Source organism: Ciona intestinalis, chromosome 5, assembly GCF_000224145.3.
Source record: "Ciona intestinalis chromosome 5, KH, whole genome shotgun sequence".
NCBI classification, from domain to species: Eukaryota; Metazoa; Chordata; class Ascidiacea; order Phlebobranchia; family Cionidae; genus Ciona; species Ciona intestinalis.
In genome coordinates this window covers 4,646,579-4,671,373 of record NC_020170.2, presented here as the reverse complement: position 1 = coordinate 4,671,373, position 24,795 = coordinate 4,646,579, and the positions used below count along the sequence as shown (strand labels likewise).

At 32.3% G+C, this 24,795-nt stretch overlaps 1 protein-coding gene across 1 annotated transcript in view; it reads right to left on the bottom strand.

Annotated features, from left to right (window-relative positions):
• Positions 1–1,582: 1,582 nt before the first annotated feature.
• LOC100185950 (unconventional myosin-VIIa-like) overlaps positions 1,583–24,795 on the bottom strand; it is a 23,686-nt gene continuing 473 nt past the window's right edge. Inside the window, 51 exon segments of the mRNA XM_026834715.1 lie at positions 1,583–1,671; positions 1,987–2,103; positions 2,316–2,402; positions 2,607–2,723; positions 2,892–3,000; positions 3,306–3,489; positions 3,735–3,936; positions 4,042–4,165; positions 4,385–4,522; positions 4,764–4,917; positions 5,301–5,455; positions 5,590–5,717; positions 5,959–6,149; positions 6,560–6,632; positions 6,634–6,727; positions 7,001–7,082; positions 7,474–7,639; positions 7,890–7,997; positions 8,086–8,217; positions 8,339–8,497; positions 8,766–8,939; positions 9,208–9,454; positions 9,629–9,723; positions 9,849–9,965; positions 10,095–10,242; positions 10,737–10,846; positions 11,235–11,414; positions 11,621–11,701; positions 11,837–11,913; positions 12,085–12,262; positions 12,515–12,644; positions 12,869–12,998; positions 13,074–13,129; positions 13,296–13,411; positions 13,791–13,951; positions 14,076–14,171; positions 14,497–14,632; positions 14,986–15,060; positions 15,278–15,413; positions 15,791–15,930; positions 16,410–16,529; positions 16,824–16,918; positions 17,763–17,829; positions 18,001–18,069; positions 18,841–18,855; positions 19,657–19,783; positions 20,270–20,399; positions 20,998–21,119; positions 22,032–22,216; positions 22,554–22,703; positions 23,119–23,235. Coding sequence (XP_026690516.1) covers positions 1,588–1,671; positions 1,987–2,103; positions 2,316–2,402; positions 2,607–2,723; positions 2,892–3,000; positions 3,306–3,489; positions 3,735–3,936; positions 4,042–4,165; positions 4,385–4,522; positions 4,764–4,917; positions 5,301–5,455; positions 5,590–5,717; positions 5,959–6,149; positions 6,560–6,632; positions 6,634–6,727; positions 7,001–7,082; positions 7,474–7,639; positions 7,890–7,997; positions 8,086–8,217; positions 8,339–8,497; positions 8,766–8,939; positions 9,208–9,454; positions 9,629–9,723; positions 9,849–9,965; positions 10,095–10,242; positions 10,737–10,846; positions 11,235–11,414; positions 11,621–11,701; positions 11,837–11,913; positions 12,085–12,262; positions 12,515–12,644; positions 12,869–12,998; positions 13,074–13,129; positions 13,296–13,411; positions 13,791–13,951; positions 14,076–14,171; positions 14,497–14,632; positions 14,986–15,060; positions 15,278–15,413; positions 15,791–15,930; positions 16,410–16,529; positions 16,824–16,918; positions 17,763–17,829; positions 18,001–18,069; positions 18,841–18,855; positions 19,657–19,783; positions 20,270–20,399; positions 20,998–21,119; positions 22,032–22,216; positions 22,554–22,703; positions 23,119–23,235 — 6,384 coding nt within the window. The 3' untranslated portion in view covers positions 1,583–1,587.

Here is a 24,795-nt window from a genome sequence, read left to right as displayed (position 1 = left end):
GATTGGATCAATGGACAGCTTGACGCCGTTAAAGGCTGGCTGTCGCAAAGACGACGCACGGCAGAGCCATAGAAATACCGAGTAGTCCAACCCATTGTTACGTAAAACACAAATTGAACGGCAATTTGGTTCCAAAATAACACAGTAGGTATAGGGAAAATGTATGTTTTTCGGTAAATTACAGAAAAACTTGGGCCTAAAAACAAATTTAAAGGTTGAAAAATGTAAAAAACATGTGTTATTTGTTTTCTGTGTCAAAAAAAGTCAAAAATTAGAATTAGAAGCGGTTGATTTGCGACATTTTAGTCATTTAATGCGGCTAAATTTATACATTTTTTAAAAAAAATGTTTGGTAAGGTAAATAGAAGCTGTTTTACACCTTCCCACAATAGGAAAACACAAACAAAACTTAACAAGTTCGTTTAAACCCATTGTAAAAGTCACCACTTTTGCTCTATTTTGGACACACATAGACGGCAGTTGGACTACTCGGTGTTTATACGACTCTGACGCACGGCACGTACAACCGCCGTCGGGCACGGTCCTCACGCAGAATCCGTGAAAAATTCTGCCACGCGTATTGTAATTGTTCTTTTTTTGTTAGAAATTTATATAGACTGCTTTTCTTTAACATATTTTAGGCGTCCAAATGTTATTTTACCATAGAAAACGGGTTTGTTGATTAAAAAGCGTGATTTTTGTTACATAAATGTTTACGCAATTTTGCCGTTATCTAATCGGCGAAAACAAGTAAATCAGCGAAAAAAGCTGTCTCTTTCAGTTCTGGGAATACTTGAAACTGTGACTTGCTTGTTGTAAAAAAATAACTCGACGAGTTTTCTCGTGGTTTGTGTTACGTAAATTTTATGATATCGAAATCTAATTAATCCGCAAAAACAAGTGCCAAAAAAACAAATCCGTTCCTTGTGGTTACTGAGATAAATACCGCCGATCGTCTGGTCTTCTCTATACTACATTCCTGCTACATAAACGAGTGCAACAAGATTAAATGACTCATTTGGTAGTGCAACTTAAATCATGCTTAAATGGGTGCTAGAAAAATGTTTTCCTCCTTATAAAAAATATCTTTATAACAAGAAATAAATGACATCCAAGAAAAATGTTTAATCTTCTGAAAGTAATTCCTGGGTTTCCCTTTTTTACTGTTTTAAATTATTTAATTATAAAAAACACAATGGTTTAATTTACACCCAATGTTTCTGGCTCTTGATAAAAAGATTTATTTAACCAAGCGAAATTACCAACACAAGAAGAAATGCAGCAGTATTTAGCAGTGGAATGTCGTTAATTAAACAAGATTAAGTCTATTTATTGCTGAAACCAGGTAAAATATAGAATAAATTAACACAATAAAGCTCTGTACAGGAAAATAATTATATTGAAATCACAGAGTTTTAGATCGCAAACAGCCTTCTATGGTACATAAAGAAAACAACCAAACTTTACTTTAAGGCTAGTTACAAATCAATCACCTTTCCCATATATATAGAATACACACAAACCGCCAATCTTGGAAAAGATCTCCAAGATTTTAAACTATTTTTAGCTTTTTGATTATTTAGTTGGTCATAACTTTCTCTTGTTGTTTCTTGTCACAAAGTTAAGCATAAGACTGATATATGAAGTCAGTAAATCATCCATCTTGTAGCCCTACAATAAAAAAGATAAACTCTCAAATATCATCCGAACAATTCAAAAAAAAGTTACATTTTTATTTTTATCAAGTTCGTTTTTAATCAAACTTTCGTTTATAAAACTGATTTCCTTAAGTTGCATAGAACAGTACTTTTGAAATGGTGTCAAAAAATTACTCTTTTATGTGGTTTTAAAATCGTAAGTGCAAGACCTAAATAAGCTTTATGCATCACTAAAAATCATCTTTACAAAATACTTTTGTTTACAAGCTCTTCATCATTTAATTCACTATTTTTAATCTCAATTATTTAAAAAAAAAGTTGAACTAACCAATGTGGTTTCACAAAGAAGTTTATTTCCCTTCACCAGACTCCCAATTGACATGTGGAAATAACTGTTACCGCTGCTCCAGTTACTTATGTTGGCAAAGTGGTACGTTACAAGAATCTGAAGAAAAGAAACAAATCTGGGAAAATAAAAAAAGGTAAAAAGGCCATATGTAACACAACTTTTATTTCAAACATTATGGTATAAACCAGCATCAGTGATCTAAGAAGTTAAAAAAAACTACAATAAAAAAATGAAAACTTTCAGCATCTTTCAAAAATGGAAACTTTCAGCAAACACCATAGAAATTTTGGTTTAGTTGAACAGCGTACCGCTTTGGTCTTGGGGTCAATGAGGCTTACTCCATGCTTGTTAATAGCAATGATCAGGTTCTCAGGATAGCTGGGCTCGGTTGTTTGCTGCAAATATATTTAATATTAAACACAGGAACCTTTATTCGTATGCATTCAGTAATTACAAGAGCAGCCAAATTGAGTGCAATGTATATAGTATTTAGTATTGGTAAGAACCTACACAACAGAATATAGGAGACCTGCGATAAAGGTCAACATTTTCTATTATACCATGTAGTTTTAAAAATACATTGAAGCAGTAACACTTACTCTAACTTCAAAGAAAGCTGAACCAAATGTCTTCCACTTAAATATGATGTTAAGGAAAGCAAGTTTTGCATCTTCCTTTGTTCGCACTGTGCTCTTATTGTAATGGTGGATGATGTTCTAAGTATGGTATAATGTTTAATATTGTGTGGCTGACTGGCTTTAAACAGAGTTACAGAGTATGCTAGGGTTTTAAATCTAAGATTAAATTTAATTTTTTCATGTTAAGATTGTACACAAACATATGAAACTTTAGTAGTTATTATTTATTGATGTATCTGATCTCACCCTCTTCCAGTCATCTGGGGAAGCTTGACGAAGAAGATAAATAGGAGCAAGGTCCTTCAACATCCTTGGAATGTTGGGGAATTGACTTTTATCATCTCCGAACTGAACTCTGAAAATGAAAACAGCATTAACACACATGATTGGATTAGAATAGCATACAGACTATTTAAATTCAAATAATTATGACAAAATGCAAGTTCAACGAAGACAGATATATATTTTGCGTAAGATAGCATTAGCTGTCTTTTATTCAAATAGAATCCATATTGGGACAATGGAAAACAAAAATTACTGCTGACCATTTCTAATTGTACACACCAAGACACTTCCGTGAATCTTAGGCTAAGAAGACCAAGTTACAAAAATCCTAAAATATAGAGAAATAACATTGTAAGGTAATTTGACTTTACATACCTGTATATGAGAGCAGCCAATTCAAAAGCGTCTTCTTTAGAGCACTTCTGATAGCCACGTAAGTATTTTGGTCTCTCCTGATAATAATGAAATATATTGTCAGCATTTGGATCTTTGCCAGGCTTGGTGGTTGCCCATAATTTCTTCATGAAGAACACTTGGTAGCTGAGGGTGGGATTTGAACCTGAGGTAGTAAGGTTGTTGTATTAGTACTGCCTGGCAAAGTTAAACAAAGTTACAATTTATAATACTTTGGTAATAAAAAAAAATTGAAGTTATTCTAATTTACCAATTTTTGAATTTGTTCTTTACTGTTTTTATTTTCGATAAAAAAAAGTACTTGATAACATTACAAATTACTTTTTAAAATTAAATTACAGTAAAACTGTTGATGAATGCCACTTTGGAAAGTTAAAGCAAATAGTTTACCATCTTTAGTTGGGCGTGCTTTTTTCAACCAATCAGTAAGATGACGAACAAAATCAAAGAAGAAATCACTCTCAGGAACACTGATCACTTTGTCAGCTATCTTTACAAATAAACTGAAACCATCAGCAGATTTCAAACGGAGTCGGTTTGCGATGTTTTGGCAGAAATCTTTGGCTCTGGTGCAAGATTCAACTTCAAATGCCTGAAAATTAAAAATGACATGACTAATTGAATAATAAAAATAATTTTACAAAAATGTTACTTTAAGCAAACGAAATTTTACAAGATAATTACAAGATTGTCTTACCTCATCTGTATCATCAGGAAAATAAACTTTATGGAAGATTTGAGTCGTCTTATGTTGAATAGCTTCAACCTCTACTAGATGTGGAGGATATTTTCTTTGACCATGGGTGACTGGACGTTTGTATCTGTGTGGGTTTGGAGAAATTATTTTTTCCCTTTTCAATAACAGTACAACAGATAGAAGATGTTAAAAAACGGTATAGCGAAAAACTACAGACCTGGTTCCAAAAAAGATTTGAATTTATAGAACGAAATAAGCATAGATTATGGTGGTATTCAATTTCTTAACACTAAGTAATGGTTACAGCAAACCACTCTTTTTCTTATAGTTTTGCCCAACCCACCTATGGTAGCAATCATTGGCCATTGGATTGGCTCTCCTTGTGCCAAGGAACTTTTGTAGATGTGGCATTAGTTGGTTGCTTGGTGCGAACACACCAGTGGCCAACCACATCAACTCCCAACCTCTTTCTTCACTATAACTGTGGGTGGAAAATATAATGGTGTCAAAGAATGGTATTTATTAATAAAAAAATGGGAAAAATGGGAAAATTGCTATTTTTGTAATTATAAATTTTATATGACTTGTACTTTTATATAGAAAACTAGTATAACAATAGTAAAATTATTATTTATCGGGAAAATTGGTAAAATTAGTTAAACTGGTATTTTTACCAACGGTTTGTCTCTTTTTAGCTTTATAAATTTTTAACATCACCTAACCTCTGCTTATTATTGGTCAGTTGTTTCATGATTTGGCAATAAACCTCATCTCTTAGTTGCTCATGCTTTAGTGGGGGTTCAAATATCTGGTCGGTTTGTTCGTTGCCATGGCGTGGTCTCTTAGAAGGGTAATCACCCATGTACTTCATGAGAGGTGCACAGGAGTTAAGAAATAAAATAAAGATATCGAAATGCAGAAACGTAAGCTTAATTATCGAGTCGTTGAATAACTAATATTGGCGAGAATAGTTTCCTACAAAATATTTTACTCTTTAACATGGTAAATGCACTGTAGCAAAGTATTTAGGGCGCCCCTTTAATCCAGAATTTACAGACTTGATGCTGTTAGCATTGGTCCTTTGTGGTTTGTCTAAATGCATTACAAAAAAATTCCCAAAATATAACCATTCACAAAGGTACATACGTGTTAACTCGTAAGCAGGCACAAGGTGTGTGAAACAGAACACCGTGTTATGACGACTGTCTATGCCAGTCACGTAAGTATGAATAACTTAAATTCATTTATTTAAAGGATATCCAGAAAGATGGCAACCGCCTCTTGGGTCATTTCATGATTATGTTCCAACTTCTTAAGCAGAGGTTGTCGTATTGGTTCTCTACTCATGGCATATAACTTGTCTTTACCTCTCCTGCTTGGGGGTGCTCTGTTTATTGTTTGTGGGATGGGTGCTCTGAAACAAAAAAGCGTTTAGATCATTTCTAATTCAGTTTTGAGATAAATACAGTTGTTTTTCAATTTCAACGGGGCTTAAAAAATGCAAAAAAATTTGGGTATTTGTTTTTTGTCAAAATTTTGTTTAATTACCTGAAAAAATCTGCAGCATACTCTTCAAGTGTGTAAGGTTTTTCGTCCAGGTCAAAATCAGCATCTCCAACTTTGCTGAACCTTTTCCCATGTTTTGCAAGCTCACCAGGACTCATAGTGAACATATTCTAAAAAAGATCAAAGCATTGTAATTTTTTTAATTAAAGCTGTAGCTACTATGATGTAACACAAAGTGCTGTATTTTGTTTGTCTTTGTTAGACTGGCCCCATTTGTTAATTAAACTTTTTTTCTGGACTTTTCTGTTAATACTATTTTTTCTCCTAAAAAATACAGTTATGCTGTTCTCTTAAGTTAACTAACCAATTGCCAGGAAATATCTTTTCACACTTACTACAAATCTTACTTACCACCAAATCCTCCATAGGCTTTACAAGTGTGGGTAACACATACACACTATCGGTGGGAAAATCCCCTGAAGCCCCAGTTCGATCATTCACCCCTGTCCTCCATGTTGAAGCGTTAAACTCTGACCCTGCTGGTTGAGTCAACACTATCAGGTCACCTTTCTTGAAATTAAGTATCGTACTTTCATCACCAGCTATAGGAAATTTATTGGTTAAATAACTTTGGTTATTCTACTGAAGAAAAATAGATGTTTTTATATGTTATATATTTTAACTGCATATTATTCTTAAGAAGTCATATTTGATTAAATAAAATTGTGTGGTGAGGCAACAACAGTCTGTATAACACTGTAACAGTTCTGCTATATATCTCTTATGCCTATGTATGCCACACCATATGTAACTTGTTATTTAATAGAGTGATTCGTTTTTAGTATTGATGAAAAATTTAGACAATCCAAAAGAGGACCCTGGATTAGACAAATTGCCATTACGTGTCTTACTCAAAGGCACTCCCATAATAGTTTCATTTAGCTTTTACATAACATTATGTAATTTCTCCCCCTTGCAAATTCTTATTTTAGAAGATGTTCTACCCCTATACCTTTAGGGTTAACATTCAAAGTCACGGCATATCTTGATCTTTCTTTCAATCCATCAATAAACAGGTTGACGATGACTGCATATGTCATCAGAGCTTGATGATGTCATCACGAGTTCATCACCACGCACAGTACTTAGTGTGATGGTGGCAGCTTTCATCTTTTCAGAGCTGAAAAAAAATGGATTTTTAAATTTGATATAAAAAGATATAAATCCTTTTATGGATCTCTAACTTTTACTGTGCTTTGTATCTTTACATTTTTTTTGTAATTTTCAATTTTTTTGTGGTTTTTAATTTTTTTAAAGTTTGCATGATAATGTGTAAAGTATCATTCCACAGAAATATAAAAAATAAATAATTTAATATTTACAAAACTTAACATCAAGTTATATATTAGGCATTATCCCTAAATAAAATAAGTTTTAAGTTCCAACATGATACCTTTTATTGGCAACCACTCCAGTCACTTCAACAAATGGTAGTTCGAGAAGAATTTGTTCCTGGTCGTCCAAGAAAAAGACACCTGTGGTATGTAAAGTGTTGAAAGTGAAATTAAAGTCCGGTAATAGATATGAGCAATAGTTTATATATGCAATACAGATGTTAGCAACAGTTTATATAGGGTGTTCGGAAAGTGACTGTGCATTGTTCTAATAGATTTTGTATACAAGTCCAGATATACAAAGAGTTCAAGCATGTATTGATGCTAACAGGGTCACTTTCAACAACATACAATTGTCATTCACATTTACCCCCTGGATTCCATACTTAAACATGTCTCTTTATAAATACGTAAGTGTACAGTGACTTTTCGAACACGTTGTAAGTATTTGTTAAGGATACCAGGTTCAATGGCTAATAATGATAGACATATGTGCCCTCAAGCAGTTGTCTAACTTTAAACATAATCTCACCAGTCCAGTTAAGAGCAATAACAACTTCATCTGTTGGAAGAGATAATCCTGATATTCTGTATGCTTCATAAAACCGTGAAAACATCATGGGCCATGAAAACCTTGCCAGTTTCACAACGTCCTCACGAACACGATGTGGTTCCCAACGCTCACGAGTGTATATTGCCTAAAACAGATGCACGTAATTTTTACGAAACTTTTCATATGATATTACACTAGGCATAATTTTTTGTAATGAGCTTTTTTATGTGTTTTTTTTGTAGTGAATGTTTTTTTTTCAGACATTATTTTTATCAAGCTTGTAAGAATGATTTATGGCATAATATCTCATGATCATCTAGGTTCACATAATGCATAAAAGTCACGAAGAATATTTATGAATTTTTTTTAAAAAACTTGAAAAACGGTTACAATACCTCTTTGTGTTGTTTCATTATCATATTTGACCAATATGAAAGTGTCTTCTGTGATGTCACAATGCGATCCGGCAAGTAACTTGAAATCAATGGAGCGAGACTGGTTGCCTGGAAACAGAAAATAAGGCTGATTTTTGTAATCTTTTCTTTTTTGTAATTCTTCTTTTACTTTAATTAAAAAAATTGTAGTTTGTACCTGTATTGCGGCACCGTGCTCAACGTAATATTGTTTAGAAGCAAGTTGAGCCAATTCAAGGTCTGTGTCACATCTGTACTCGTGGAACTTTACCCCACGTGCTATTTGTTGGTAGATGAGGGTGGTGCTAACCTATAGAAATATTATAGCTTTAATTATGTCCTTGGTTATAGTAGTGAAGATTGAAGAAAAGCTAAAAATAAAAAAAAATCAACATAAAGATACATCAGCCCAAAAGCACAAAGTTTTCCACCTTATCTATAGTTGGGTCATGCCATGGTGTGAAAATCTCTTTCCTGTAAAACAACCTCCACTGAGCGTGTTTCTCTTGTGCACCTTGTTCCTTAGCATATTGTTCACATTGTGATATTGCATCCATTACATGGTCACCACTGCTGCCCAAGGAAGACACCTGTTTTCAATTGATTGATTTTATTAAGTTCAGTAAGATTGCATTGCTTCAACCCAGTGGTTCCTTATGGATTGTCTGGTTTGTCAGCTATACATTAAAAGTATGGAAATATTCCCCCAAAAATATTCACAACAAAATTATATGTGGTAACTTGTAACTCTAGCATAGGGTTTGTGAAAAAGAACATCCATGTTATCGGGATTGTTATTGCCTAACCATGCAAGAATATAACATGTTATATTCAATAAAACATTTATTCACACAATACCTTATCAAATAGAGCAATGTATAGTGAGAATCCAAACTGATCAGCCAAGTTAATTTTCTTCGCCAAAACATCGCATAATTCCTTCGCTGTTGTTGCTGAGTCAGCAAGAAAAGTGCTTGTTGCCCCGTCCATAAAGGTAATGGGTAGCATGATCATTTTGCGAGATTTTGTCGCCTAAAATTTAATTTGAATGAGCTAAGAAATTAAAATTATGCTTTTGTACAAATAAAATATGTTGTGAATTAAATAAATCGAGTATTTTGAAAGAGAATGGCAAAAACAGACGTTTCGACTGCCTTTTAAATTCAAAAGGACTGAAGTTTTGTCATTATTCAATGAAAGACGTAAAAATAAGGTGCCTAATCTATAGCCCCTAGGAAATGTAGGTTATGTGATTAGACTAATTTTTAGTTGAAAATCACAAACTTGATTTTTTTTTAACCTGTAGTTCGAGCCAGCTAGGAGGTTGACTTCTTGCTCCGTTCGCAAAAGTTCTTAACAAACGTTTCTCACAATATGGGGCATAGTTTGACGGGCCGTCTCTGATAAAATTCTGAAGATACTTCACGAAATCTTCGTTGGGTGCAAAGCATCCCACACAAAGTGATAGAAGGATCCAACCCCTGCTATGTGAGCTCTTAAAGACGTTGTTTGTCAGTTGCTTGCATATCTGACAGTAGATCTCATTTCTGTAACAGAATTTTCACATATGTTAATTTTTTCATAAAATGTATTTGATACCAAATATTTATTTAGCCTAAAATATGTTAGTTCATAAGTACATAAGAATTTAATTCTGTAAAGAAATTTAAATTGTATATAATTTTTTTTTAACTTTAAACATGTTGTTAGGCCTGTTATACCTGATATTTGGTCTTAAAATCCCATTCCCAATAATGAAATGAAGTTTCTCCAAGTTAGTGGTTGGCCTGTCAATCACCATCACATTTTCACCATCCTGTGATGTAATAATAGTATTTGCCAATCAAAATACAGATAAACTTGTCAAACATTAACTTTACAAAAACTAATCAAAAAACAAACAAAAGACAAATAAAAATATTTCGTATAGGAAGTTCTTACATCTGCTATATCATCTCCACTCTTCAGTCTGTTTGCCACTTCTCCTGTTAACTTGGATTTCTTCTTCAATGTCATGGATATCAACTTCTGTTTAGACGAAGATTTTCTTCTCCGAGACTAAAAAGTAGAAATTTTAATCAAATCATTTAAATATTAAGATTTTGCGGTATAATACTCTTCTAGTAATGAGCCAAATTTGACCTCACCTATATAGATTAATACTATAGTTTAAACAATGAAACTTACTGCAGTACTATGCATATCCTCTATCTGCTTTGCATTCTTAGCATAAGACCTTCCAAGTGTGTCATGTATCTTCACCATGACTGGCACATTATCCTTACCCTTTGGACCATTTTCTTTCTTCTGTGGCTCAGGTAAATCACCCATGAACCTGAATGATAAAAGTAATTAACGCTTTGTTGTGCTGTGTTGTATGCAGTCACAAGTTGGGTTGGTACAAAAGCAGTTACTTTGGTATAGCAGTTAGTTTAGGTTGTGATGTATTATCTTTTAAGGTTTGTTTGTGGAGATCTATTACTTTAGTCTGTTAAACCTGAATAAATAAGTTACTTTATCACAAGTGTATAAGGTATTAATATGCATTGAGTATATATGGTGCATAATATTGCATTTATAAGTCTTACATCATTAAAAAAATATACTCTATGTAAGTGGGTCCTGTTACATGGTAAGCTATAAGACCTGAAATTTAAGTCAGAGTTTCGCCTGAATAAGATAGTACTGTATTGCATTATAACAACATATTACTCTTTTATATATAGTTTCCGTAAATGTATATATTTTAATTCTATAATTACAGACATAATGTTAGTTAGCATAACATATATAAATACACTGGTAGGAATCATTCCAAACTGTTATTACCTGAGTATAGTTATCCACACAGCTAATGAAGCAATACGATCACCTTCAATATCATGGTGGAGCAGAGGTGTCTTTAGTTGTCTCTTAGTGTGAGCATTTGTAGCATTTGACTGCATTAATGTAAATGTTAAATATAATTGTAATGTGGATGTAAATGCTTTTACATGACAGGAAAATATATCTTGTTATTCTATTGTACACTATAACTGAAAAGCGGGCACAACGCACAAGGTGTATGAAATAGAAGATCCATGTTATAACGACTACACACAAGAATAAATAAGTTACATTCTTAGAATAAGTTACATTACTCTTCTTAGAAATATTCTTATACCATAATACATACTATGCTAAAACTGCTATCTAATTCCCCAGCCAGATTTGAAGGGTAACTTATTTACATAAAACTACAGATACGGAGCGCCTAATTTCACCCAATTATCCACATGGTCTCTTAAATTACGAAGAAATAGTCAGTTTCCCATATAAACTACAGACCTGGAAATAAGTTGCAGCAAATTTTGCGAATTTAAACTCTGAGATATCTTCCTTTTCCTCCATGTAAGGAATGGAAGTGTCGGCAACATCCGCATTCTCCTCTTCCATGTCCAAGTATCCGAAGATCTTATCCACCATCTCTGTGTGATCAATCGCCATCGAGATTTTGCGACGCTTTTCCTAGAAAAAAGGTGTAAAATTAATTGTGTAACATTATGTGTGAGGAATTACTTGTTGAACAGAACTTGAACCATGATAAGTTACCATTTGTTCATAAAAATAGTAGCGAAGATTGCTTTATTTAAATTAATAAAGATGCTAATGTATTATAATAAACTACAACACTTTTGTTTATTTATTAAGTAATTTGTAAATATAAAACTCACAGCATCATTAACAAGTTCATTCTTTCGTTTAATATCTTCTTGTGCTTGAACTTGTTCTTGCTCCAATCTTGCCAAGGCAGCCTGAAATATAGGTAGAATATGGGGACTTTAAAATATTAAAATAGTCTACATAATGAAAATGATGTATACATATTCTGTGACAAAAAATAGTTGGGTGTTACACAAACTAGTTACTTAATTAGTACTGATACATACCTTCTGTTGACCCTTAGGCAGCTTCTTAACCTTCCTAAGATTCTTAAGTTTCCTGTATTCCTGCCTGGCAATGTATCCTGGAGAAGACAATAATGTTCATACAATTTTAAATCAGACTTTTTTGGACTTTACTCAAAAATATTTCTCCAAAAATGGTTTTCCAAAATTTTAACTTTTTTCATTGTTCACTAGAAGATTTTTACTTCACCCTTTCCCATAAAGTTCACAAAGTATTAAGTTACCCTTACCTCGAATGCAGGATTGTAACTTAATAATTGCCCACAATTTATGCCGGAAGTTTTTCCTCGCAAGGAATCCACGACACTGGACTTGGAAGCGGATGATCCTCTTCCTCGCGAAGTTGTATCGGAATGCCAGCCTCCTTGCCCTCCAGAGAGCTTGGAGACGAGAGTATCCGTTCTTGATCTGGAAGAAAAAAAGAGGAATATTGTATGACCGAAAAAAGTAACATTAAATATTCTATACTCAGAAAACAGAAAATAATAAATAAGGAAGTTATAATTGATACTAAATATTTTTCAGGTGGCAAATAAAATATACATACAAAAAAAGCATATAAAAAATTAAAACACATAAAAAAAAAATCCTATTTTGATATTAAACGTCAGGTAATTAGCCAACTATAGCTTAAGTTCTAGGTGCATAATATCAACTTACAGTAAAGTATTGCCTTTGCACTGTGTATTTCCTCCATGCAGATTGTATTTGAATCGCACTTTTCCTCATCAGTACATAACGATGACGACAATACCAACCTCTTACAGCTCTCTGTATAACTATCACCCATCTAAACAGATAAATAAGAATTTAAAACATAAACCAAACTGCTGAAAAATAACCCACTGTCCAACATACTACAATAAAAACTAAAACATTTTTGTTTATAATTTAGAAAATGGTACGAAGGGGAAATAAAAAACTTAGCAGTCTTAATAAAATACTATGAGTAAAAATATGTGCACATCTCCCAAAAACCTTGGTCACTTAAAAACCCAAACATTTTATCTTCACCTTGAAATAGCAGAATCGCGTTCAATTTCCAGCCTTGCATCGTGAGCATCTTTGAGGAAGACTTTAGTTTTTCCAACCTGGCAGTCAGATGTCTCACCAAGTGCTCCTATAATGATCTTTTTACATGCAGCTGTGAAGAAATAAAGATGATTATGATGTCATAATACAAGAACAACAAATGTGCTGCAGTAGCCTACTGTATTACCTATATGGTTGTTCTCCAGTTTTGATGGTTTTAAGCCTCTTACAATCATACGGTATCTGAAATATAGTATTATACAGTCAATTTCTGTATGTGTATATTGTACAACTTATTATTTTTAAGTAAAGCATTACATTTGTACTTTTTTTAATTTAATTATCCAAACTACCACCTGACCAATATCCTAGGTCCTCGAGGTCCTCACCCATACAGAATACAACCTACCTGTCAATGAACTCAGAGAAGCTGTATCGGATCGGGTATCCTGCTCTTCTGATGCGGATTGTTTCCATCATCCCTGAGTACCTCAGTTGCCTAGCAACAAGCTCCCTGTCAAAATCCTGCAAAATATCAAATAAACTACAATCTGGAATCTAAATATGTGTCCAGAAGAAGAATAAATAAATGTAAAATGTAACTTGGCGGGGTAACAACAATCATTACACCACAGGTGTATTGTTTCACGCACGCAACTTGTGCCTGCTTAAGAGTAACTTCGTATGTAACTTTGTGGGTAGTTATGTTTTGCAAGATTTTTTTTACTGTAATGTATAGCTGACAATTTAGACAACCAATAAAGGGCAACTAGGTTGGAGCAAATGCCGTTAGATATTTTGCCCAATGACACATTAACCCATATGGTAACAGCATCCAAATGTATATATCAATTAATGGTCTAGGTTTTGGTCTGTTGCATATTTAGAAGCATTTAATTCTTACATGTGCAGCTTTGGTTTCATTAGGCTTGATGCAACGAACAAAGAAAGGTTGGCATGACGACAGCGTGCGCATCAGTGCATCAAGTGACTTCTTGAATTGTTCGCACAACGTGTTGTTTCGACGACGAGTAGATGAAGATTTCGAACCAAAATTTTTTAAGTCTGTACCAAATTTACATTTTTAGTAAGATTTTTTGATTTCTCTTTTTTACAGAGACTTAATTGATATTAAAAAAAATGTTGATGGGTTAAAAAATATCAATGGAAAATTTTTGTTTTTTTTTACCTTGGTGAAACAAAAGTTTGAGAAATTTGTTTTTTGTGCCTTCTATAAGAGTTGTAAGATCTCTATGGAAAGTGTCGCGATTTCTCTCTAAGAAACCTAAAAGATTGGTGTAAGTAATTAAGTAAGAATCCTTATACAACAAAAGTTATTTTTCTCTTGTAAAAATAATGATAACAAAAATAAAAGAAGAGAGAACTAGTGGTAAAATGACAGCCATTAAAACATGTTAGGAACAAAAGTATTTGTAAAAATATATACTTTTCAGTAATGTTTCAGTAATCAGTATATATACAAATACGATCACTTTAGTAATTTTCTGTCATATATTGTAACTTAGAAGATATAAAAATTAGGTGTAATTATGTTTTTAAAAAATACAGGCGGGCATTTTTAATATTTGTATTTAAATAACAATTCTTACCAACACAGCAGTATCTAACAGGGCCGGCAAAATGTTCAATTCCAAAAGTTTCATCAAATTGGTTCTTGGGATTCTTGAACAGAATATTCTTCCCATGTTGTTTGATAAGTTTGTTTAGCATTGAACCATCGCTACCCTGGATAATGTTTTGGGTTATTTATAAAGCTTTTTTGGCGCAGACTTTTTCAGAAAATTATCTTGGTGTAATTCTTGAAAAACAGGTCTCGGTTTTACCAGTACACAAAATTTTCATATATAATGTATCATATAATGTCCTGGATATTGTCTCAGTTTTTACACAGGTTTTCACTAAATGGACTTATTAACTTTATCTTGGTATAATTGTGAATAACAGATTTTGGTTTTACAAGTATGTAAATTTTTTGTATAGGTACAGTGAAAGAGTAATATAAAAAAAAAGTTTATACAAAATATCTCAAAAAAAAAGTTTATTTTATTAATCAATATCAAATTATATTTAGTTCTCACTCTTGGAAACATGGATTCTTCATTGATCAGAGCAAGTATGTTCATTGGTTTAACAGCAATCATATCAAGAACATCCTGTAGAACATGAAATGCATGAAAATGTATACATTATGCATTAAACACTTACAAGTATTATATTTTACAGGAATCAGAACAAAGCTTGTTCAAAAAGTAGTCTGAAAATGTTTGTAGCAGGGGTCGGGGGGAAGGGGGGGGGGGCACTAAATACAACGCACATGAAGGCCAAAATCAGCAGAAGATTCTCATCTCTTTAATACATAAAGCATCAAACCTGGTTATCCTTGAAAGTAATATGCTTCCACTCAATCGCTTCCTTGTTATACTCCTCTTGTTCAAGCTTGAAGACGTGTCGAACAAAGAATTGTTGAAGATTCTCGTTCGCAAAGTTGATGCACAGTTGCTCGAAACTGGATGAAAATAAGTTGCTTGTAATCTGAGCATGTACCAGATATATCAGTAGCACACCAGCTAGAGAAAATTTGTAACAAATATGAATGAAATGAAGCGGTTTGGTGACTTTGATTTTCTCATGATAAAGTAACTATACATTAGATTTCAATTTTGTTCACACACCATTGCTTTTTGTGTAAAACTAAAATAAACTGGCAAGGATTGCAGTATGCATAAAAGCAGTCATTGGTAGCTGTATACATGAAACACTGTTCAAAACCTGGGCACATATAATAGCATTTGCAGCAATAAACATACAATCTAAATAAACATACAATTTAAATAAACACACAATTTAAATAAACATACAATTTAAAATAAACGTTCAGTTTACCTATTGTTGCCAAAATTTTCGAATCCGAAAATATCCAGCAGCCCCATAGAGTACCAGTGTTTCCTTTTCGATTTTGGATCTTTAAATATTGCGCTGTTTATTTTGTCTACGATCCATACGAACATGCGACCGTACATTCCCTGTGTATGAATAACAGGTGAAATAAATATATAAATAATATGTATAAATATACTGAGTATAAATAACACTTAAGATATAACTGTATACAGGAAATAATAACCTAAAATTTGGAGCTCTTATTTATAATGAGAGTTACAATAAAATATAGCAGGTGAAATAAATATAACTCAACTTAATCCATAAGCATAGACTTCATACAATAAAATATGTTTGTGAATAATATACAGAACACAAGTCTTTTTTGAAACATTTATAAAATTTGTTAGAAAAATGAAAACACATGTTTTTAATCCTATCATGTTATGAGTTAATTTCTAGGAAACAGTCATAATTATTAGGATTGCCTATATACTCACACCAATTAACTCATAAAATAATTTTTACGACTTCGAAACGAGCAATGTCAAGCCTGTAACATTGGTGGCAGCCTTATTGACTCAAGTCAAGTAGAAAAAAAGGATAGGACAAGAGTGTTTACCTTTATAAAGGCGTCCTTGACGTCATTAGCTTGCTCAAGGTTCATGGGTGATATCACAGTGTCCTCACGTGTGATGATTGTACGCTGGGTCAATGCTCTCATGAGTGATTGTTCATTCACCTATCACGATATTTTTTCTTGAAAATTTCATGTGCAAAATGATCGCATATATATCATAAATAGCCATTTTTATAAACTGTGAGATTTTTGTGGTTTTGTCATATGAGGTATGATATGTATTCAAAATATTTTTGTGATTTATACTATTACACTATTACATACATAAAACATTGCATAACCACAAGGTACAACAGTTTCGCAAAAAAACTTAATTTAAACAACAGGGCAATAACCACTTTCTATCCTGTCCAATCAACAACATAAATATTAATTTAGAAGTTATAAACAAATTACCCCAAGCAGTTGTGCTGTTCGTTTAACACCAGAGTTGTGAATCAGTTCAACTGAATCAAGGTTGTCAGTCATTGTTTCGCGAAACTTAAAATTTCCTGTGAAAATATTTTTTAAGATTTGTTGATTTTATGCTAAATGGTTTTGATCAGAAAGGGATAAAAATGTGTTTTGAGGATTTCTTTTATTTAAAACATAGAAGCTAAATGTTGCTATAATGAACTCCATTTTACAATCTCTCTCTATTTTAAAATCAAAGTTTAAAAAATGTTAAATTAAAAACTACAGTTTTTTTTAGTCTGGGTGGTACTTGGGCTATATTTTTAACAGTTCAAAACATAACTGTATGCTATACCCTATACAGCGGCCCACAACTTTAATTGTTTATAGGTGGTAAATTATAAGTGTTAAGTAGCAAACAGTTAGCTAATTTAAAAACAATATGCAAATATTTAGAACCAAAATTGACAACCACTGGGTTAAACTTAGAGGCAAACTTTAGGCAACTTTACAAAGTATTTTGGCTGTTTAAAGTAGATAGGAAAGCGACCACACCAAAATAAACAGGGCCATGGTTAGAAGTTAACATTTAACACAACCGATACACATTACATTACAGTGGTATATTAATGATTTATAAAGGAAGGTTTACAGTGAAGAATGTTTGACTAAGGGGGTGGGTAAGTAGTTGGCACCAACATTACAGTTTATAGTTTAATTAGAAATATTTAAAATATTGGAAATTTTTAAATTATTTAAAAATAATTGAACTGTTTTTGAAATATTAGAAATTTGTAAAATAATAAAAAATAATTGAAACCAATATTGAAACATTAGAAATTTCAATGCAAAATTTTTAAAACCCGAAATAAATAAACTGTGGCTTGGTTTAAACAGCTCAATGTTTTATTATTTTGAAAAAAGTTTTATTTATTAGAATACCTGTATGCAAAATTCCTGCAAGCAAACGGAAAATTTCATAAATTTCAGTTTCACTGAACAAGAGAACCTAAAAGAAACAAATCAATTTAATTATTAAAAGAAATTAAAAGTGTAAATAAATTTTAGCACTGAAATCCTGCAAATTCAAAAACCATTTCCTGTTGTAGATAAATAAACATACATTATATATAAATGTATATATATATTTAAAATATAAATGTAATCAGTCATGGTTTACCTTCATCCCACGAACAATATCTCCATATTCTTCCTTGTCATTTCTACCAGCACATTCTAAGCAGGAACCCTGGGTTGTAATAGATAGTTCAATTGATAACTTAAATATAGGATCACACAATATATAATGTTTCCAGGATTTTTATAAAAATGTTATTTTAAATTTTAAATAAAAAAAGGGTCACGTCGTATACAATGTTTCCCAAAAGTTTTATGAAAAAGTTATTTTAATATTTTATCTGCTTGTAGTCTTATAGGACATGGTTTTATAAAACATGTGTGAGGCATGGACTTGGGAAACACTGTATTATAATTTAGTATAATATAAACATTAAACAAAAATGAAAAGTCTCATGCTCAAACTCAACAAAACAGAAACCATGCGAAAGTTTTGTAGTCACTAAGTTTGTGATATTTGGCAACTAAAGATGCTCCAAATACTTTATTTTTGCAGTTGTGAACAGAAAAACAGTCAGATACAACTTAGATACATTAAAACACAAAGTTTTATAAAGCTTTTAAACATATTTTCTACCTTTTATTTGCAAAGTACACTAGCCTAAATAAATGCTGACATGCTTTTTTAAATCCCTGCAATTTTATTTTTCTACAAAGAGTAACGAAAAAGAAAATTTAAATATTATGTTCCATAACACACTGGTAACAAAACCACACCGTCCAAGTGTTAAAGCAACAAAAACCAAAATCATTCTGTTAGTAGAAAATAAACATGCTGAAATATCATGCATAGTTCACCATACATACAGGTTACACTTGATTCACTGCTTCAAATGTAACACTGAAACAATAACAACAACTGACTCAGGTACAACTTATTTACCCCTGTTTTGAATTGCTTAGCAGCAAAAACAAAATGTAAATTTGAATGGTTTACATTTCTAACAAATCTTAAAAAACTTAAGTATAAACTTTTGCGACTGCTGTGCTTATTGTAGGTAGTTTCACATTGTATTTCAAATAAATATAAAATGATTTTTAATCTTTTTAAGTAGTTAATGTATCACAATTTACTTATAAAGTTCACCAAAGCAGGTTAAAAAAATATAAATAATCTGATGTCATAAATAAAAAGTTATGATGTCATAAACTGTGATGTCATCACCTATGATGTCACCAGCATTCAACCCGTGCAAGAGGGAATTTCCCTTTTTACTTACCCGGCCCCGAGCAAAGCAAAGATTAGATTCTGTTCTATTCAGCTTATCCTTTTTAAAGGAAATATAAAATATGATTCTATTCCATGTGGGTGAGGTCCTGTGGCCTGGCACACCATGGGTCCTAGGATTTAGGCCAAGATTGGCCCGTTACCTCAACACATATAAATATGATGCCTTCAAATGCACATGAGTGTGGGCCATTTTTAGAAAAAACTACAGGTAACTCATGTTATGTTTAGTAGTTATCAACACTTTCAACTTGAATGTATAAAACCAACATAGCCTTTATTCCATCCACCTTTTGTTAATATAACTGCTGTCCTGTTTTTACAATAACTGATCAAGTGGACTCTTGGCAAAACAGAAAAATATAATTTGTACTTAATGAATTAACATACACTTTACACTTTTATCTTTTATAAACCTGTGAGATAGCTTAGTGCTACATGTAAAATGATGCTTATCTTTTTTATACAAACCTGTGTTAGATTGACATATTCTGAAGGTTTTCCCAACCCTAGTTCTTGTTTCTTAGCAGGAGGCATACCAGCCAACATACAGTAGAACACATGATAGTTTCGTTCATCAGTTGTTTGGTGGACTAATCTAGGTAAGAATAGTAAATGAATAAATGTAACATGCTTATCATCAGTCAATATAACACGAGTATTCTATTTCATACACGTTGTGGGCCACAGGTTTATATGCGATTTATCAGGTTTGCACACGAATAAATGCATGAATGGAACTGTTTTTATGCATCACATGGCAACAACAGTTGTCATAACTGTGGTGTTCCGTTTCATACATCTGGTGCCAGCTTACGAGTTACTATATATTTGTAGGCAATTATTTTGCGTTATGTAAGTACTTATTTTGATTTACATAACACATAAGCTGGTATAATACTAAAAAGGTTTCTAGTTGTTCTGACATCTATATTTAGGGCCTGACAAGTGCATTTTATAGATATCCCAATTGGTAATTGTCCACAAAGTATTCTTATAGTCAATGTATCCACTTAAAAGAGTTCACAACATATAAGAAAACACATATGTGATATAAATACATTAAGTTATACATAAAGTAAACCTTGATTTTTCCAGCAGGTACTGATCAATCTTAGCACTTTGTATGATTCCTTCCTGGTTAAATCTGATGTCAATAAACTTTCCAAAACGACTGGAATTGTCATTTCTGATCGTCTTGGCATTTCCAAAAGCTGGTGGAAAATTAGTAAAAATTAATGTTAAATTTGACCATAGTAATAAATACATTGGTGCCCATACACAGTACGGTGTTTTTATTTTAATTTAAAATTTAGAGAATATCAGGGTAACTTATAAATAAGGTACATATAGCAAGGGTAATGCTTTCATGGTATGCCATTGTTCAAATAGGAAGCCTGCTAATCTAGTGTTAATATTTACATGCGCATTACAGGTTAAACATTTACAAATAATTAATTCAAGGAAATCGATTAAAAATAAAAAATTAAAAAAGAGAAACAAAAGAAATGTTTAAACACAGGTCAATTTGTTTAATTTATTATCTAAATACACTTAACCTGATGATTCAATAAAATATTTCAAAAAATAAGAAGGTTATATGATGCTATAACAGCTACAGCATGTTTAAACTATGTTAAGATTAATACATTTTAACTTGAAAAAACAACCTTAAATTAAAAACTTTTTCCGATTTTATGTCAGAAAATCTTGTAACTTTTAAAAATTGTAAACATAGCAGAAAATCTCTTAAAATAATAACACAATTATATATTGCCCCCTTTTCAGGGTAGATATATTTATTAATACAACCTTCAAGAATTGGATTTGCTTCCAAGATCTGTTGTTCAATCCATGAATGCTGTCCAGATATTGCAGCAAGATATTGTAAGACAAGTTTTGTTGATTCAGTCTTGCCAGCTCCGGATTCCCCACTGTTTAATAACAGAAAAGTTAAAAAAAAATTGGCTTCATATTATGGATAGTATATCACTTCTTGGTCTAGTTTAAAGCTTATGTTAAAGTAAAAAGGCACAAATTGTTACGTTTTAGACGATGTTACAAAACTTTTTGTAAAGCATTTCTTATAAAATTCAATAGTATTACAACCTGGTATTAAAATATTTAAATGTGTTTTGACCGAAGTAAAGATATTGTACTTAAAATTCAAGGTGTTTAGAAATACACCAATTGTTTTGCATTTAAGGTGAAAAACAACGTCATTGTAAATTTTAACATAAATGCTAGTTAAACAATGTACTTTGCGCTGTTAAATGTTACTACCTGGGACCGGCAACTACCACACCGGGTAGCTAATCATTAACAGAATGCTTTCCACCAGTTTTAAGAGCTGTGACTCCACACACAACAGTCTAATATTTGCACACTACCGCCTTATAACAGAGCGCCAGTGGAAGTTATATTTAGTATTAAACTACAGGGGATATGAACACACCTTAGCTGCAGCAACTTCTTATGTAGGGTAAATACATGCCTTCTGTTGAAGTTTTTTACTTCAATTTATTACTCTAGCATAAACTTACTTAAGCTTTTGTTTTAAACAGGGTATTTATTCAAATCAATTACTTAATTTAACCAAACAATTAGGCATAAAGCTGCCAAATCTTTATCACTTAAACTAAAGATCAAATACTAAACATATTAACACAAGATGATATCAGGTTGCAAACATCAGTAGTCTGGCACCCTAACGCAGTGGTTAGGTGCTTGCTTAATACCTATAGGATATCAGATTTGGTGATAAATACTAATAAATATACTGATGAGCATATCTGCATATGTAAACTCAAGGGGAAAAACTCAAGTTTTATAACAAAATATCCCACCTCACGATCACACATTGGTCGTGTTCATTCCTCAACATATTGTTATAAGCATTATCAGCAATTGCGAAGATGTGAGGAGGTAACTCTCCCAACTTTTTCTGGGTGTACTTTCGTATAGAATCAATATCGTAAAGCGGAAGGACTTGGTAAGGATTCACAGCAACAAGAATCGACCCGGTGAACGTCTGAAAAAAACATTTATATGTTTGGAATATAGTATGGTCGGGAAAGATGGAAAAACTTTTTATTCATTTTTTAACCTGTTTAGTAATAAACAAAGAACATTCCAAGAATCATGAAACCGTATCCTTACGACTCCCATACACCGTTGTTAATTGTTTAAAACAGGATAAGGATATTTGGATATTATGTGCTAAAGGTGTCAACTTTTGTACCAGACTATTGTTTTACTGTTATTTTCCATATAGCTTCTGTAAATTTTTTTCTATTTTATCACTATGATCAAAGACCAAATTAAAGTCCTTCATTCATTTACTGTACATTTGGTTTGAAGATGCTTACATAAATTTGGTCATCATTGTAACGAATAAGAAGATTCCTGAGAATTCCTGCTTCATTAAGATCGCCGAGTCGAATCATGTCCTCTACTCCCTCCACTGATGTAGGATGCATCACTTTGATGTTGGTAAGAGGAGACTTCAACCAGTGTTCCTTTGAATGGATATTGTGTTATTACATGGGTGGGTAACAAGATATGACATTAGGTGGTTAACATCAGTGAATATTGTCCGACACGTGGCAGTGGTTAGGTACTTGCATTGTAATCAAAAGATGCCATGTTTCATGCTCTACACAAATGGGTGTTTATGCTCTTGATCACCTAGTGGAAATTGCTCCAACTCAGTGGTCACTAAAGGGTTTAGCACACTGGGACCTATGTTACCATACCAATACTAAAACTTGTCTACAGGGAAAATGAAGCATTTTTTTATAATTTTGTTTTGAGTAGTGTTACCATCAATGTTACTTTTTATCCAATAAAGATACAAAAAATAGATGAAACTAGGGATATCATTTTTAGAAGCGTAAAATATTGGTTAACATGAAACATAAATTATTTTCTTACCGTTCCTTCATCATCAATTACTTTAACTTGTCCGGAGTCGGACATCTTAACCACAGCCCCCAACGGAACTTTCGTCCCATTTTGTGTCGCTTTGTCCAGCAACCATATATGGTCCCCCTGAAAAACATTAAAAGTTTTGGTCAATTTTTGTATCCAATTATTTTTAGCATTCAAGTGGCCTATGTGCTTTGAACTGGCATTTTAGAAAAAAAGTAGTGCCTTTATGTACTATAGGAGTTATCACTAAGGAATAAGATGATAGAAATATAATTTTTTTAGTTACCTTTCGGTAATTGTTTGAATTAGACAGCCATACTCTTCTACTTAAGAATTCAGCCATGTATTAATGTTCAGAGAATTTTAAAATTTCATAACTAGCATAATTGCTTAAAAAGCACTGAATCATTTGTATCTTTGAGATAGGAATGCAAATATGTTCTTGTCATAACTTTATGACATTTAAAATTTATCCAAACAATTGACATTAAATCAATAAACCTTTTGCTGCAATTTTAATAACTTTTCTAGAAAAACTAAACTAATTTTCCTATGTTTGTTTTAAATACAATATCACACTCCCAAATATGTAGGTCATTTCCCATCTGTGCATAGTAAGCAATGTCTCATCTTTACTAAACAGTTTTCTTTTTGTTCAAACACGTTTAAATGAGGTGCCAGGTCAGTATACATTCCCAGCATTGTTGTGGACAATGGAAATTGAATTTCCAATGTTTGCACAACGGCAGGTAAAGTTTGCCCAATATAATGTAGTGGGGGATGCTACTGCCTGCTTATCCATTAAATTAGATAAAGGCACTAACTGTGCTAATTTAATACTTCAATTCTAAACTATTGGTCTATTAATTTTTTTTATACGACTTGCAATTTTGATGTAAAACATTTTATTGAAGCCTACCTATTGAAAATACTAAATTATGGTGACCAACTTTTCTGACTAAATGCTTGGAAACAAAACAATTTTAGGTTCAATTTGGTTGATAAAGCTAGCAAATTTTTATGCAAAACTTAAGTCGGAACACTTTTATGTAAATTTTACTGCTGTTAGGTGAAGGATAAAGAGATATAAAGCTACTAACAGCGCATTGTGAAATTAATACAATTTTGTCTGTCGTATCTTATGTTTCAAATGATAAATGAATAATAAATGAATACATGAGCTGTCTCGTTAGCCACTCAACATCCAATTCTGTGAACTCATAACATGAAATATTGATACGACTCAGACTGAAAGAATAAACCTTAGAATCTATTAAGCTAAGACACTAGATAGCTATAAGTCTAACACATAGCAAAATTAATAAACTATAGCCTATCATTTTATCTAAGCAAGCTTTACATAGCAGTTAAAGACTCTTTCAAGAAGATTAAAAAAATTGGGCAAAAACTTTCAGGCAAAACTGAGGTCTGTCGAGTTTTACAAAACTAGTGAATCCCTTTGTGATGTCACAGAGCGTTGCCAGGCGATAGGAGGCACTTAAAACCGCCCTCAACAAGTTTCAAGCATCTTTAATTTACCACAAGCGTAAAGGGGACAGGATTTATAATTATAAGTCTTTAAATGTTTAGATATAGATTGAATAGGCCAGTATTTCCTGCAATGCCAGTCAGTGTGTATTAATACAAGTAGATTATATATAAGAGACACAACCAGCCAAT